This window comes from Anguilla rostrata, chromosome 5 (genome assembly GCF_018555375.3).
Source record: "Anguilla rostrata isolate EN2019 chromosome 5, ASM1855537v3, whole genome shotgun sequence".
Taxonomy (NCBI): Eukaryota; Metazoa; Chordata; class Actinopteri; order Anguilliformes; family Anguillidae; genus Anguilla; species Anguilla rostrata.
In genome coordinates, this window is record NC_057937.1 from 42402283 (window position 1) to 42418812 (window position 16530).

At 39.0% G+C, this 16530-nt stretch overlaps 1 protein-coding gene across 1 annotated transcript; it reads right to left on the minus strand.

Annotated features, from left to right (window-relative positions):
* Nucleotides 1–122: 122 nt before the first annotated feature.
* mdka (midkine a) lies at nucleotides 123–16231 on the minus strand. Its single transcript, XM_064336300.1, has 5 exons — nucleotides 16072–16231; nucleotides 4239–4321; nucleotides 3871–4038; nucleotides 1703–1861; nucleotides 123–901 (listed from the first exon to the last, which is right to left on the minus strand). Exons 2-5 carry the CDS (start codon nucleotides 4318–4320, stop codon nucleotides 873–875), a joined length of 438 nt encoding a protein of 145 aa, XP_064192370.1. The 5' UTR covers nucleotide 4321; nucleotides 16072–16231; the 3' UTR covers nucleotides 123–872.
* Nucleotides 16232–16530: the final 299 nt, after the last annotated feature.

A 16530-nucleotide genomic window follows, 5' to 3' on the forward strand; every position in this document is an offset into this window, starting at 1 on the left:
CAATTACCAACATAATGTATCAGTGGAAGAAGAAAGCCAGCACAAAATATTAGCTGATCTTTTAAGTATCAAGAAAGAACACAATGGGATTGAACGGAAATACGAGGCAAGCTCTTGAAAGGTTGTTTTAAGAAAGTGTATTTATTGGGAATGGTCCATTTTCTTGTTGACAGCATTTGTGAATACAATAAAACTTACTATTATGTCTGTGTGCATACAGATTATACATACACACTCAAATAGGCTCACATAAGCTTTGTTTCAAACAAAACCTATATATAACAATGGCAATAGTATCTGCTACCCACACATCATTTTGAATAATCAAAATTCTAATCCGTTGAGCATTCAAACCCTACATCTTTTCATACATAAAATATGCATACAGCTATCCTCTACAATAATTAGGTGATTTGGGCCCTATGAGTTTAGTACTTGGCACACATTTCAAATTCACTGGAGAAACCTGTTCAGTTCTGTTAGTAGGTCTAACTGGTAGTCAAAAAGAAAACAAGAAAAAAAGCCTTAGCCATACCAAGAATTTTCATTCAGAATTTCTTGGCCAAATCCACCATTTCAAAAGAATATTGACTTTTAAAAAAATCAGTAACAGGAAAGGGACTTGTCTTTGATTACATATTTAAGTTTGCCTACATATAAGAGAAAGGATACTGTACATTACAAACACTGGTTTCATAAAATAAGAAATAGTATGCATTTTGTTTTGTTTTTGCTTTTTTTCAGGAGGGCAGCAATTATGGCTGCAGTGATACCTTGAGCGTGGTCCGAGATGTTTGGCAAAGAAAGGAAGATTGTGCTGGTGCGGTAAATCCGGAGGAGAGGCCTGTTACATCGCAAGGCTCCAACTCTCTTTAGTGCTCTTTCCCTTTTCCCTTCTTTCCTGTGGGGGAATAAAATGCACAACACAGAGAAATCAGCATCAGAGGGAAGTAAAAACAACTTCCCTGGCAGCAAGGTGCTCCAATGAAGCAGCCAACATCAAAGTCTCCAATGGCCTGGCCCACATCACAATTACATGCACAACGTCCAGTCTATTTTCTCTCACATCTATGAAACCTAATTGTGTGATACCACCCAGAAGTATTATTTTAATTAATCTCTATGCAAGATGTATGTGTGATGTGGATACTAATACATTATTAAGCATTTTTGCTACAAAGGAGTGCAAAATAAAAGTCCTCGCACTACCATATTAAATGGAGAATTCCACCAATATCATTACCTTCAATCCCAGGTCTCTAATCACATTAGGACTCTAATGTGATTTTTCCTGACAATGCTACAAACACTTTTTACTTTTGTGCCATAACCTCACCAAGCCAAACTGCTCTTTGCTGAGAAGGTCATCTCATAGCACGAGAGAAAGGTTGTTTTTCTTATTGCAACCAAGGAGCATGGCAAAATCTTTAAAACGGTTTCAGTACACAATTCATTTTGGGCCCATTCCCTGATATTTCCACATGAAATGCTATCCAGTGGTATCCAATAACTGAGGAACATCCAAGAGTCTCACCATCTGAAATTTTAATAACTCATCATTACTGTACTCCAAGCATGCCCTAGATATTACAGCAGCTGCTTGGAATTCATAAGATTTTTTCTAGCTTATAAGCATGTTCGTGGACTTTCTCCGATTGCTTTGGCAGCCACAGGCCACTTTTCTTTACCGCATCAAACCGACCTTTGGCCTTTGTCTTGGTCTTTGGGCAGGGTTTGGTCACACTCCTGGTTGTCTGGCACTGAGCATTGTACAGGGCTTTTTTCAGGGTTCCAGATCGGGTCTTCAAGCCAGTGGTCATATCACACTCTCCCCAGCTGCCAAACTTGTACTTGCAGTCGGCTGAAAGGCAAAACAGATACAGCCCTCGTTCATTTTTCTAGCATTCGTATAATTTTACTTATTAAGCCATTGCCATGTTTTTGCTAGACGCAGTTACAGTACAATCATGTGTTGCATATAATTTGACAGAATATACATGCATATGTAATTTGCATTTCATTAAAAAAAAAACTCTAGATAATCCCTCTTTGACACCGTATAATGCACAAAAGCAATGAGAAAACTAAATCTGCTTTCTGAGAGTACTGCAGATTTATTAGTATAGAAAGAGACATGTATTAATAAAGATTGCATTAAAAAGCATTTCCAGGAAAATGCAATCTCACTTTCAGTATTTGTAACAGCCCTTTCTAATGTAATTAGCTGCCAATTGAGTTTGGGCTTAATACGCTTAATTTGGGATATGGGATGTCCAGTGTCCTCCGTTAATGTTTCATCTTATTAAAAAGCCAAATATATCTTGCATCATCCGAGATTAATATTGAAACACATTATGTCCATATTGGTCAGAGACCATTGCTCCTGCCTGGTGCTAGCTTCAGCCATAAAAGAACCTTAGCTGTGCAGAAACACTAGGACAAGTCCAGGCAACTTAAAAAAATCTTTTTATTTCAGATGCCAACAGCAGCGCTCTTTTTCATCATGATGTTCCAAACAGTTTATTTTGGCCAGCCTATGGTTTGGCCTTTTAACCACATGTGAACCGTTTGATTACAAATCTAAAATTGCGCCGTACAGAGCCCATCCCATGATCTTTGCCATTTTTGGCAGTTCTATTACTTTCGCAATTTTTTTTACCATTTCTGCAATTTCCTCCCCAGTTAGTGCTTACTGTGACTTTTTGGCAGTTCTGGATGGGAACTGTCAACCTTGACACAGCCTACAGAGTGATCTGTAGCCTACAGCATTTTCACAATATTGCCCAGTGCTGGGAGGAACACAGTGTGGCAATGTAGACTCTAGAATGTGCTGAGATCAAGATACCAGTCCTTGCCAGTTGTTATGTTTGAAGGCCCCCGTCAACAGAGTTGTTGCTCAGCTCTCCTTCCCCCGTTGCAGTAAAGTGTCAGTGACAATACATTTCATCAGACTCAAACCTCGCAATTTACAAAACATTAAAAGCATACAAATGGACCCACGGTAGTGAAGTCCTGTTTTATTATTTTACTAGACCTAATGCATTTTGAGCATGATGTAGTTCAGGTTCTAAGGCAAAAAGCATACTTTCTTTCCACGATGGACCGAAATGCAATTTTCACCGGTCCATCAATGCATTTTACTGGAATTTGTTCCATAGCGTCAACTGCCCATTGATTTTTTTTTTTTTTTTACTTCACGCACCTGTTACTGCTTCTGCAGTTGTGAATGTTCAGTCATTTCGCATATGAGATCTATTATTTAAAAATAATTGTTTTATATGATGCACACTGAACAACTGAACCCTCAAGATTGCTTAGAATTGATTGGATTTCTATCCTTCATGAGACCAACTATGCTGAAAACTCACCTTAAGCCAGCTGAAATACTGTAGCTACAGACTGCGAAGCCAGATTTCTGAAACTAACATCATTACCCATAAAACAATAAATTGCTAAAGCAGCCATGTAAAAATAAATGAAGCTAAACACATTTAGTCACAATTTATTTTCAAATATCACGCCCTAAGTACTGTAAAGTGATTTCAAGCACTCAAATCCTTGTGTACTCATATCCATCCCTAATTAAGTCCCAGGATTAATATAAAAAATTTCTTGATATTTAAAAAATCTTGAAAATTCGAACTTTCCTGTTTGGCATGCCAAATGGGAAATATTTGCAATATATAAATGTCATAGCACAATATGCTACACAAAACACATAAAATAAGAAAAAATCCTTACAGTATTTTTCAGTCTCAACAGTCACTAAAAAAGATCTGCACATGAAGTACTGAAACGATCACAAGAGGAGCCGTTAGCACTTGACACAAAGCATACTTTCATTTAAAGAACAGGGTGTCCCCAACTTACCGCCAAACTCCTTCTTCCAGTTGCAAGGAACTTTGCACTTGAGCTTCTTGGTCTGATCGTTGCAGGTGCCCTCTCTGACTCCAAGGCCGCAGTCTCCATTGTTGGGCACACAGTTGCCATAGGTCCATTCTGTGCAGTCAGATGTTGCCTTGGCACCTTTGCCTCTCTCTGCACCAAAATTTTGAAACATCTGAATTTAAACATGTACATATTGTGTCTTGGGATGTATGCTAAAAGTAATAATTTATTAGTTTAATTACAAGCCATTGCATGGATAGTAGATTATTAGTAAACTGGATAGTGAACAATAAGTGCATTCGATTAGTATTATCTGATAGTTTGGAAGCAGTTAGCCTGATGTTCTTCACCTTTCTTGCCCCTTCCAGCTTCTGCAGTCACCATCATTAAGGCCACCACCACTACAAGAACAACTGATAACATACCCCGCATTCTACAGAGAGAGATAGCATGATAGAGAGATGGGAGAGAGAGGGGGGAGAGAGAAAGAGGGATTATTACAGTCACAACCGCAAAATGAGAAAATCAATATTACCTCTGGTCTGAGGCAGATCTTATGCAATTGCCTCTGACTTGTTCTTAAAATTACAGATCCCCTTGAACCATCTTTGCAGAGAGAATTGTGCATTTAGTGTGTGAACATTTAAAGATAGCATTCTGATTCCGACAAGAATGTATTACCTTCTGAAATCACAGTCTAAGGATGGCACTCAGTATCTAGGTGTTCAAGTCTGTTTAATGTGTACTGTAACAACAAATTTAAAGCCAACTGATTCATTGCATGTTCTCTGACTAACTCAAATACATTTGTTACATCAAATAAATGTTTATAATGGAACCATTTTCAGTATAAACTGTTTCACTGATGCTTCCTTCCCGAGAGGAAGACCTTCAACGGTGGCATATTTCTATGTGATGCAAGTGACAGAAGAATAATATTCATTGTTTATATGTCCACTTTTTCAATATGATTTACATACTGATAGAAAAGACACTGTCATTTTTGCATTTCAGTCAAAACAAGGTTTGTTATGATGTGAAGTTATGAATACAAATGTACTGCTGTAGCTTGGGAGAAGACAAAGGCTAAATGACACTGGGGTTAAGTGGAAGCAAAATAATTGTTAAAGCACGCCCAAATAAAACACTTTTTTCATCTTCAACTTACTAGATCCAGTATGCTGAAATAACTGCAATTGTTGTTTAATTTAACTTGAATATAACTTTAAAACTACTTCTGGAATGTAACTGATTAGTATGTTTCCTTATAAGCACGAGGAGTTGAGAAAAGGAGTTCCTGATATACATTTAAAACATACTGTAAAGAAATTGTTTATATAATTGTTCATATATTGAAATACTCCATATAAATGTAATTTCAGATACAAATATATGTTATTATTTTTTTTTTTACTAAACTCTATGAGCCTAAGTCAACACTATCTTCAATGTAATGATCTTTAGAGACTATCACTATATTTGCAAATACAGAATAAGGTGAACTATTTTTATGAACAAAGTTTAAAGTAGTCATTTCAACTTTCAATGTTAATAAGTAAAAAATTTAAATCAAATCAGGTACCTTTCTGTACGCAAACTCAAGAAACAAACAAGATTAATTTAAGATACCTTTGGATGACTGAACTATTTCATGAAATATCCACCTGTATTACTCAAAATTATGTGAATGCCATGCATCGGCAGTAGTCAATACATTCCTTCCAACCAACTGGTTACATGGGCTATTGTACTGGAAGAGTGCAAACAAGAGGCAGTGACACAGCAGTTTCTCAATTGTCAGTTTACTCTGACAAAGAAAACACGCTTGGGCCTTCAGTGGGTGAAACTAGCATTAAAGCAAGGGAGAGGACACACATACTATACTGAAACTGACCACCTGCAAAAACTACTGATAAAAGAAGGGAATGTTAGGTGTACAGTACAGGTCAGGACAATATCTTTATCTCTGCTTTCTTTGATGGTCACAAGAATCTATTGTGTGTGCCCACAGAGACCAAGTGATGGAGTCACAAGTGGTAGCTGCTACTGTGTCAGTGAATAGGGAGGATGCTGTTGGGTGCCCAGCAGGACTGGCCTCCTGGGGTGTCTTCAGAGGTGAATTAACAGTGCTTGAGGTGTCCTAGACACACACACTCAACTTTTTCCTCAAAGTTTTAGGTTCATTTGCCCTCCTCCTGCGGTGACCTTCCTGCCGTTCAATCGAGAGCAAACAGCTATTATTGAGAGAACATCTTGGGACTGGCTGTAAATGGTAACCATGGCAATCAAAAATACACTGCACAATAGATAGCACAATGTTGAAGCCAGAAAATGAAAATACATCCACAATGCATATGCAAGCCCTCATTACAGAATGGAAATGACACTTAAGGCACTAGTGTTAGCTCTATTAGCCACCACATGCAATAACCAGTATGCAATGAGTCATCGGGATCTGTACCATAGCTATCAAGGAAATACCTGCCTAGTTTTGACATGCTTTGGAAAGTGGCACTTACTACTCAAGCAAAAAGCATTTCCACACAGTAATTGGCTCTTTTATACATAGCATACACTTATCCCTGGGGTAATAACAGTTAAACAAGTTCAAATTCAAACAAAAGTCAAATGCCAAAAGGTGATGAAATAAGCTACCAAAATTTCAGTACTGGAAAAAAATAAAAATAAAAATAAAAAACAGCACCAAAATATATTTATAAAAGGAAAATAATCTGGCCAAATCCCAAAAGTGTGTCATTTGATTGGATGGGGGTATTTGAATCTGCATTACTGAGAAGGAGACAATATTTGGCTCCCATTTGAACTTTATGGATGTTACGTACCTAAAGGCAACCCCAAAACTCTTATATTGAATTTCCTGAAAGCATCTGTGATCTTGAATGCTCATTTTAAATTTACATCTGTAATGAAATACAGTAACTGTCTTAGTATTCTGCAAAATACATGATGACATTATACACTCCCTGACTTCCCATCAAAGTTAGAATAAATCATCAACATTCACAATTTGTCTCTGTACTTTATTTGCTGGGATGGCAGTGATACCACATCTTAATTCATATTGATTGCTGTTGGCTGCACTGTGCACTAGTCATGCATTTCCATGCTATAACAAAATTATCAAAGGGCACTTCAGCACAGCACGACTGCTCTCATGAATATGGAGCCTTCCACTTCTGTGTCAAAGGATGTAGAGATGGATGTTTTGAGGCAGTTGTGTTTTTCTTTAAAATTAAAAAAAAAGTAGGACTGGGAAATGGTACAATTTGTCTCCTCCATAATATTTTTCTGTAACTGTGAACTTAAAAAGAACACTACTAGCTTATAGCTAAACTATGTGGTTAGATAATCTGGTGGTGGTTTAATGATGCATTTAAATGCTCCATAGGGAAGTGAGTAGACAAAATGTCCTTTAGAACAAGGACTGCCCAGCCCTGATATGAAGAACGGGAAAGCACATAAAATTAAGAATAGCTCATTTGTCAACCATGGACAGACCAGACATTTAAGCCAGTTCATCTCAACATGCAAGCATAAGAACCAAATAAAGCAATCAACAAAGCTAGGAAAAACCATCACAGCACACTGCTGGCCAACTGCCCTTCATATAAATTGTCAAATAGGTAGAGCTGCAAGGCATCGCTGAAACAGTACATTATCTAGACCTGTCCAGCAGTCAGGATTCTGTGTATGTATCGATAATATGGTGCCTTTTGGCTGTGGTAAACTTCTCAGTGGTCACTGGTTTCCAGCAGGATGTGCAGGAAAATATCAGTGAAGACAGACTTCCTTCAAATACGATCCTGTTTCTTGGAATCAAGTGGAGGCCACACCTACTTTAACGGCAGTCAGCCACTCACATAATGGTCATTTTTAATCAGCAGTTTAAAACATTCATTTAAATAATGTCTTCTTCCATGAGGCTATTTTTGTCTAAGAACCCCAAGGCCAACAGGCAACATTAAGAATCGATTTTATGGAATAAGGCTGTTGGCCTGTATTGGCTACATCATACTAGCATTATACAGTGATCAATAAAGGTTAATAACACACAAGCACTTAGGCCTACTTCTTGCAAGTTTATCACCACTGCAGTGAAGTTTAAAAAAGTTAACATTTTCTGTGAGAAATGCATTTCCGTGCTCACGTGCACACACAGTCTACATATATTACAAAATGCAAGCGCAATAGGGTTTATTTGAATAATGGTTGGTTAAGTAAGCTACTTGAAGCTACTAGTTGCTGTGTACAAGGGGCGATATAGCTCAGGAGGTAAGACCGATTGTCTGGCAGTCGGAGGGTTGCCGGTTCAAACCCCGCCCTGGGCATGTCGAAGTGTCCTTGAGCAAGACACCTAACCCCTAACTTCTAACTGCTCTGGCGAATGAGAGGCATCAATTGTAAAGCGCTTTGGATAAAAGCGCTATATAAATGCAGTCCATTTACCATTACCATTTACTGTTAACTGTTACGTCATTAAAGACTACATGCCACTGTTCTAGTTTTTTTCAGTGTCACAGCTTTTTAAAACCCCTCAGAAGAGAAATCACATTTGAAAATGACAAGACAGGGTTCTAGAAATCCATTGTATCAGTAGTGATTTTTACATCAGCATTACAATGTTCAGTTAAGACCATTCTAATCACATATTCGGGACCGTACACCTTAGCGTTAATGAAGGAGTGTTTGCTAAAGTACATCGGATTTCTTTTTTTACCATGGTATCGAATTAGGAATCGTGGAATTTCACTGGTATTGGTATCAACTACTAAAGTTAGGCATTGCGACATCCCTAATACCAACTGAAAAATAGGTGGAACGATATTTCATTGAACACTATCTATGGCAATCCTTTCAGAGACAATGCTTGCCAGGGACAATATATCTGGCAAGTGGCGCTTTTGAACTTTGACAGCTGATTTTAAATGACCATGGTATATACTCCACAGAGAAGCAACTTCATTGTCAAGTGACATTCCTTCAGCAGATACTATAGAAACTACAGAAAAAAACTCATTCTTACTATTCCAGGAAGAGGCCAAACAAGGAAGCACAATCCCCTAAAAATACAAAATAAAAGGGTGTTCTTCGGTGCATATCCAAGCAAACCCAGCTTTCTTTTAATCATCTGCAAGTTGAACCAAACCACCATCAAATCAAAGTTTGTGCGGCTTTATTCGTTTTTTGTGGCGCTCATTGAAAGTTGTAACAGCATGCCCCTGGCCTCCACACAAGTGTGCTTCTTATTAAAAAGAGGGCACTGGACAGGATTAGCAAAGAGCAAATGTGTTAATCCTGCCTTTCTCTTCTGTTTCCACTTGAATAATTACTGCCACAACACGGAAGCCAAGAGGAATGTGCATGGTGGTGATTTATGTTGTTTATGGGATATACAAAAAAAATGTATGTAACAACCCATATTACTAGACTGCTCATAACTCTGCTCGATACTTGCTTACTAGGCACTATCTGGATGTCTCATTAAATATAATTTTACACTGCAATATGCAAGGCATTTTGAGCTGGATCATTACTTCAACACTTCACATGAAATGCTTCGACCAAGGGTTCAAACATACTGTAGCATCTCACCCAGGACTCAAACTGTACACCTTTCATCATATGTGCTGTACCCAAATTAATATTCCATACACAATATAGTGGGGCACAGAGACTAATTTACTTTATAAAAGCAAACGAAAGGGTGTCTGTCGAAATGCAAAGCAGAGGAACACTTAAGAGCACAGCTCCATCATTCTGCAAAGCTCATATCATATTGAACACTAGAAGAATCAGGATTTCACTCTAACTTTAACCAGACACCAAAAGACAGGGTTAAATTTACATAATGAATATATAATGCAGAATAAATCAGTTATTTGCAAAAGTTTTATCACAACAATCTGAACCATATGAAAAATCAAAGTAAACAATCAGGGCCAATTTTTGCAAAGGTCCTGTTTCCTGTTCCTGCTTCAAAACAAAGCAGCTGATCGAGTCCAGGTGCTGAGCCTTGAGGCAAATGGTCAGAAAGGTAGGATACCATTTTGCATAATAAATCGATATAATATGCAAGACTTAAGAGGAAAGGCTACCATGCAGTGACAGGCTGAATGAAACTGCCATCATACTGACTGCTTTATATCCCTAAAAAACTTTGTTTCTGATCCTGCTTTAAATGTTGCGCAGCATAGAATATTCATATTTCAGGAAAATACAATTCCCAGCAGCAGTGTAATTTTGCTTGCAAAAACTGCATGATATAGAATTAATGTCCTTCATAGTTATTGTAGTTTCAGTAGTCAGAGCAATGTTATAAAGTGCTAAAGGCATTAAATTTAGCTATTCAAATGGCAAACCCAGGCTTATTGGCCACTGTAGCCCAGCATAAACAGAAACGGGCCAATGGTAGCAGTCCCATCTGTAGCCGCTACAGTCCAACTCACTCTGAACTCTCCCCTACCAACGGGCACCCACTGCTGTAGCTGGGAAGGACATAAACCAGGGCCAAATCGACTGTTCTGGCAGGGGTCCGCTCCTCCCAAAGTAAGCAGATAGACTGGAAAAATTCCATCCATTCAGCCGGAATATTAATTGCTCTCTGAAGCATGGCCTTCAGGTGAAAGAATGCCATTATCTCAGCAGTTAGGGAGACCAATTCCATATGCTTATCACGTTGGCCGGGCTACCCGAATGTTTCCTCGCCGAGCTGCCACGCACGGATTGAGTGGTTTTTACCTGGGTTTGTGTATAAAGCGCCGGTTATTTATCTGGCCACTCCTCACACCGAAGGCACAGCAAATAAAACCCTCGGGGGAAACAAAGGCTGAGGCCGGCAGGCCGACGGAAGCGTACACTTAACACTCTCTTAAAACCAGTTCATAAAATATTCTGTTGACCCAGTAAAGCCGGCTGCCCCGCAACAAACATAATTAAGCGGCAGAAACCCAGCAGAGCGTGACTAAACACTCCCGACTCCATAAATCTTTCCCTCGCTCTTTGTGCCGCTGTTAAAAATTACGGACGAGTCCCGTTTCAGAAGGCAGGCTCTGAAAGTTTTTTTTTGTTGTATTTTTTTCCATACCAGCCGGCAGTTCCAATGGCATTCTTCCCCGGGCCATGGACACCGAGGGCTTCTCCAGGCAACCCTTTTGTTTGGAGAGAAACGGCACTCAGCAGGTTTCACCTCGGCCACCAGGCCCTGCCGAGATTGAGGCCTAGCTGTCCCTGAATGGCTTTTATTACCCTCTGCGAGGAATACAGATCCCTTGGTTCAAAATAAGGCCTTTTCTGGCCTCTTTTTTATTTCTTTTTAAAGGAAAGAAAACAGAGGTCCCATGGTGTGCCTTAGAGCCAAATCTTTTGTCTGTCCAGCTGAATTTGAACATATATGTATACTAAATAAATACTTTGATTATGCAATTCCCTATTTGTGAATGCAAATGCATGCATTTTTGAAAACTTCCTACTGTCAGTAATGGTGTCCTACTTCCTTCTGAACTTTGATCAAAAGCAAATAAATTGTACACAAAATTTGCAAAAAATGTGCAAACTACTCAGCAGGAATGTTTCTTTTTTTGTAGTTTCAAACACTTAGTGGCTTCGCAGTGCAAAAAAAATCTTTATCCAAGAAATACACTCTCTCTTAACACTAACACTTTACTGCCATTAATAAAAGGAAAACAAACCTAGCACCGGCCATGTGATTTTGAGGGAGACCAAATTTAGCATTTAGCCATAACAATTGGTTAACTGTGCCTCATTGGTCATCCATTTGGTAAGATTGTCTTGGAAATAAAGAAATGTCCCGGACATGATGTGTAACCAGGAACAAGGGTTGGACTCTACAAATAAAAGCCACTTAAAATTCCTCTTCTGGGAAAAACTTGGCACTCCCTTCAGATTTGGACAGGGCAGGCTGTGGTTAGCGGATGCACTGCATGCAGCCTTATCCACAAGCATTTCTACAGGATACAAGCCAGCATGGATTCCAATCCCTTCTAGGTCTCCAGTTCTCATGTGCGAGTCAGACTTCAGGACCCATATATGGGGGGAGCGACTAAGTTTTTTCAATGACTCATTTGAACTCATTTTTATATGTAAATACATAGTCTTGCAATTACATGAAAAACAAAGCAGTGAAGGACAACATTTGGCCTCTCATGGCACTCATGAGGTCCATGGAGCTTCACATCAGTAGTCTCAACTGAAACACTTTTCCAGAGGCTTTCAGAGGATGGTCTAAATGGGCACCGACTTCATCCATTCAACACGTTTCTTTTTTTTTTCTTTTTGCTTCAACAGAAATGATCTAAATCTACCTGCTTTCCTAGCGTGACAAAAATACCTATACTAAGCCGGACTGGTTTTTATTCGCAGTTAGCTTTAGATTGTAGCACAATTCAATTTCTAAAGTAATATTAAAACTAAGAAAAGGAAAGTCTCAGCACAAATCAGACACAAGAAAGTTTAATGATAAAAACGCCTTGGTTGTAATATACCCCGTGTTCTCACGTTTACCTTGGAGTGCATTCAAATATAGTACAGGATGTTCTCTAGGATCCTTTCACCACTCGAGGGTGCATTACTCCTCTTCTCAGAAAAGCTAGTGACCGAGCAGGCAGAACTCCCACTGGTTCAGTGAAAAGAGGGGTCTTGAGGTAGCAGGGGTCACAATGCGACACAGGATACAAAGGTCCACTCAACCTCCATGCCCACTTCAGGAGAGTTTCTATTCCTCGGCAGACAATGACTGAAACGCATGCATCATTCATGTCCTCCTTTGAAATACATGGCACAGTTTTGCTCACCGACTTTTAACTTGGTAAAATGGGGAGGAAATCCCTCCTCTTTCCATATGAAATGTAAACAAGGTACAAGCTTTGAGATTCAGACACATCGGTATCCCTTACAGTTCCCTTCAATACTGATCAAGGGTGCCATTTGATTTTGAAAAACGTTTTGTCAAATTAGAACTAGCCTTGCTTTTGTCTTAAACCTTGACTAAAAGGAGTCACCCTTGAGGGATGAGAAGCACTGCAAAATTCCAGCTGCTCTTCAGCATAATTTTTCCAAGCACAATCCTCTGGTTTCTTGTCATTATGAATGAAGTCATGGAACAGCATCGGTGCCAAGGCCCCGAGCTGATTTTCTGCATCAGTGGGATTGTGAGAGTTGGCTATGTAGCACTGCCTGGCAAGTTCATAGGCCATTCTGTCAACCAGCACCAGGGACAGGAAGACCCAAGGCGGAAGGGGGTAAAAAGCACCATTCCGAGCAGCAGAGTAAATTTTGCAAGCAAGCAGGAAGCTCAAATTATATCTTGGACATCGGTCTAATTGCTATATAAAAGATCAGAGGGCAATATTTCCAGTCCATTTCCCTCTAACACTGCTCTACAGTTGCAGGGGGACTACTGGGGCTGCAGTCACTACAAATGAATAGACCCTAATCACAATAGCCTAGCTTGAAATAGTAAAAATTTAAACATGCTACTTTGAAATCTGAAGGGCAAATCCGGAACTAATGTCTCCCATTATTTAGAGGACAAAACTCAAGCCTACATTAAAAAAAATTAATTTAGAAAGCACACATCAGTCAAAAGAAGAAAACACTTAGGCGCCGCCAAAGTTTAATTAATAACAAATACTGTCTCTGCAAGAGAACAAAAAGTATCAACTTTCTGCTGACTCAAAATAATATGAATATTGAAAATGTACTGATGAAACAAAGCCTAGTGTAAAAGCACTGAAGCTGATGAATAGCATCACCCTCAAAGCTACGTGATTCACAATGCAGAACAGCTTCAAAGCATTTATTTATCCCAATAATTATATTTCCCCTGTTTTCAAATGTTTAATTACAACGAGGTCCAGCTTTCTAACTTTTACTTCTCTACAGGGGTCATTTGATCTTGCCTAGGGTATGGGCCACAAGCTGCACTCAAGGCAACTTTCTCTCCAATGTTCTCCAAACAACAATGCCGCAAACAAAATGGAGCTTATTTGTACAGTAGCCTGAACTTCTACATGCTCTTACATGGATTGCAATCTGCAACTACAAGTCCAGAGTTGGTGCCGTCTAAAGAGCTTTTCTCTGTGGCCTCCACAAAAGGCACTACTTTGCATCTGAAGCGGAGGCGAGAAAGAAAGAAAGATGGCCATGCAGAAACGAGCAGGCGAAAAGGGTCATGGCCAGTGAAAGGAGGAAAGTGCACAAGTGGCTGGCCCTCACCACTCTAACCCTGTGATCCCAGCACTTTTTATCCACTCATTCAGTTTGCTGGGAGAAAAGGCTGAAGAATGTTAAGACACAAAACCATTCAGGGACCCTCTCAAAGCGATGATCACAGGACCTATGGTGGACGGTGGGTGGGTGGGGGTGGGGGTGGGGGGGGGGGGTTGGCAGTGTTTTGCTCCAAAGGATAAGCTGAGACATACCCAGAGTCTGTGCTGACAACTTCGACACGCTTTACCAGGCATATCAGTGTTTACACTATCTGTTTTACAATAATTGACTGCTATCTGTTCTACATTTATTTCCATGAAAATACACTCTGTCATCTTGCATTTTATCCACAGTAAAATTAATGCATCATCTTTCTCTGTATTACCCATATAGATCTTGAGTGGAGTTTAAGATTGTTAGCTGTTCAGATGGAATCAGCATCAAAATTTTCTAATTCAAATGCTAATCCACTCAAAGCAAGGTAAAAAAAAATAATTTAAATAAATATTAAAATGTATTGGAGGTCTAGTTTTCATTATATTCAAATCTGAGGCAGTAACAGCACAGTGCTTAACAAGCCATTAAGTACGGTAGCGCTTTCTTAACCCATCTGATGTTGCCCCTCTTTAAAAGAAACTGCAAGATAAAGAATCTTGCACAGTTATGCCCTTGCTTCACCTTAAACCAGAAACTAACATTTACAATTGTCCACTGCTCTTCTGGAATTGTACAGCTATCCACTAATTCTGTAGTTTCTCAATCTTTTGCAGTCTTGACTGTGAAAAGGGTTCAACAAAGTGTCAAAGTGGTTGAATACTAATAATCCTTTACACCAAGGTCGGTAGCTGTATTCATTCGTGCTGTGCCTCCATCCAATAACTGACATATAAGGGACACCTATTGTATTGATTGTTCAAGTGAGGAAACAATTACTCTGGTCTAACCAATTAATTGTTTGCCTTTGACATACAGGCACGCAACAAGCGCTAGAAGCACCCACAGCGTTCAATGGAAATGCTTACGACGAACATTATGGCGAGTATGCGCGCAGTTCCAGCAAGTTCCCCTTGTGATGAAAAGTACATTATGAAACCAAAAAGCGTTAAGGGCAGTATTTCAGTGTATAACAATGGTACTGGATTATCTATTAATTCGAAATGCGTCATCGTTGCCTTTTGAAGCAAGTACAAATCGGTAAAACTAGGACCCATCTTCGGTTAATAACATCATACATTTCTAAATGCGTAATAATGTGTTTAATGGAAATGCACCGTTTTAGTTCTCAGTTCAAAACTTTCTATATTTTATCATTTTATGTATGTCCTTTTATAAACTCAGGAAAAGAACGCAAATGATTCGGACAATGTGAAAAAGTTAATTATTTGAACCTTTGTGGGCACTTGTCCGCAAATGGGACACTGTAGGAGAACGAAACGAAGTTTTTTTTTTCTGTTTTAGCCGGGCATACGAATTTCTGCGATTTGTTTGTGGTACACCGCTGGCAATTACTAAAGTCTTATTTAAACATAAAGGAAAACAAATGCACAAAATATGTACCATTAAAGTTAACCAAGTTAAATGTACACATACAAACAAACTTTACTCTCAAACTATTCAGCAATATTTAGTGGCGCACGGCTAACTCGAAGCATCTTATCAAACTTTTGCCATTCCATGTCACAGCATAAGCTATTTTTATCGAACGTTTCCCACCTCTGGAACATTTGATTGGTATTTCCCGTTTGCATTTAACAGGTGTTATCTATGAACACGTACAGTTACATCACTTTGCAAATATTATTTGTGATTAGCATATTCCACTTAAATTCCTAGATTTAAAAACGAATGTAAATTTATGTAGGCCTATAAACATTTTATTTGCTCAGTGAACATCCAATAAAACCTTTAATAATTACATGATTTTATTCAACTTACTTGGCACAGTAGATTGCGTTTCTCACGAATGAACTCCTTGCTCCGAGTGTTTCTGCTCACTCCGCCCTCGTCAGTACTCCAAGACCGCTTTCTGTTATCTGTTGCCCCGTCCTTTGTTTCTCAAAACTAGTTTGAGCTGGTCACATAAGGGCAACATTTAAATTAACCACGCGGTGACATCATTAGCCCACGTGATATAAACTTAGGTAGTGCAAACTAAAGATGGTCTGAAGATGTTCTGTAAATAAGTCCACTTCAATAAAATAAGATTCGACTCCATATCTTTCAGTTGAGTCTGACGCCTAATTTATCTGGGAATAATTACTTCTAATTACTTTTCCACCACCAAATTGTGAAAGATTTGAAAGTTTAAAGATTTCAACATAGCAGTGAGTTTATCTGGCAATGATGATTTTCTCGGTGAGATACTACTGCCTTTCCAAAAAAAAAAATGAGTGG

Bases quoted from the DNA above. Each gene is read 5' to 3' on its own strand.
- mdka (XM_064336300.1), bottom strand. From the start codon at position 4,320: ATGCGGGGTATGTTATCAGTTGTTCTTGTAGTGGTGGTGGCCTTAATG. The intron at 4,039-4,238 runs GTGAAGAACATC...ATTTTGGTGCAG, and splicing joins AGCTGGAAGGGGCAAGAAAG to AGAGAGGCAAAGGTGCCAAG. The intron at 902-1,702 runs GTCGGTTTGATG...ATTCCCCCACAG, and splicing joins GACCAAGACAAAGGCCAAAG to GAAAGAAGGGAAAAGGGAAA.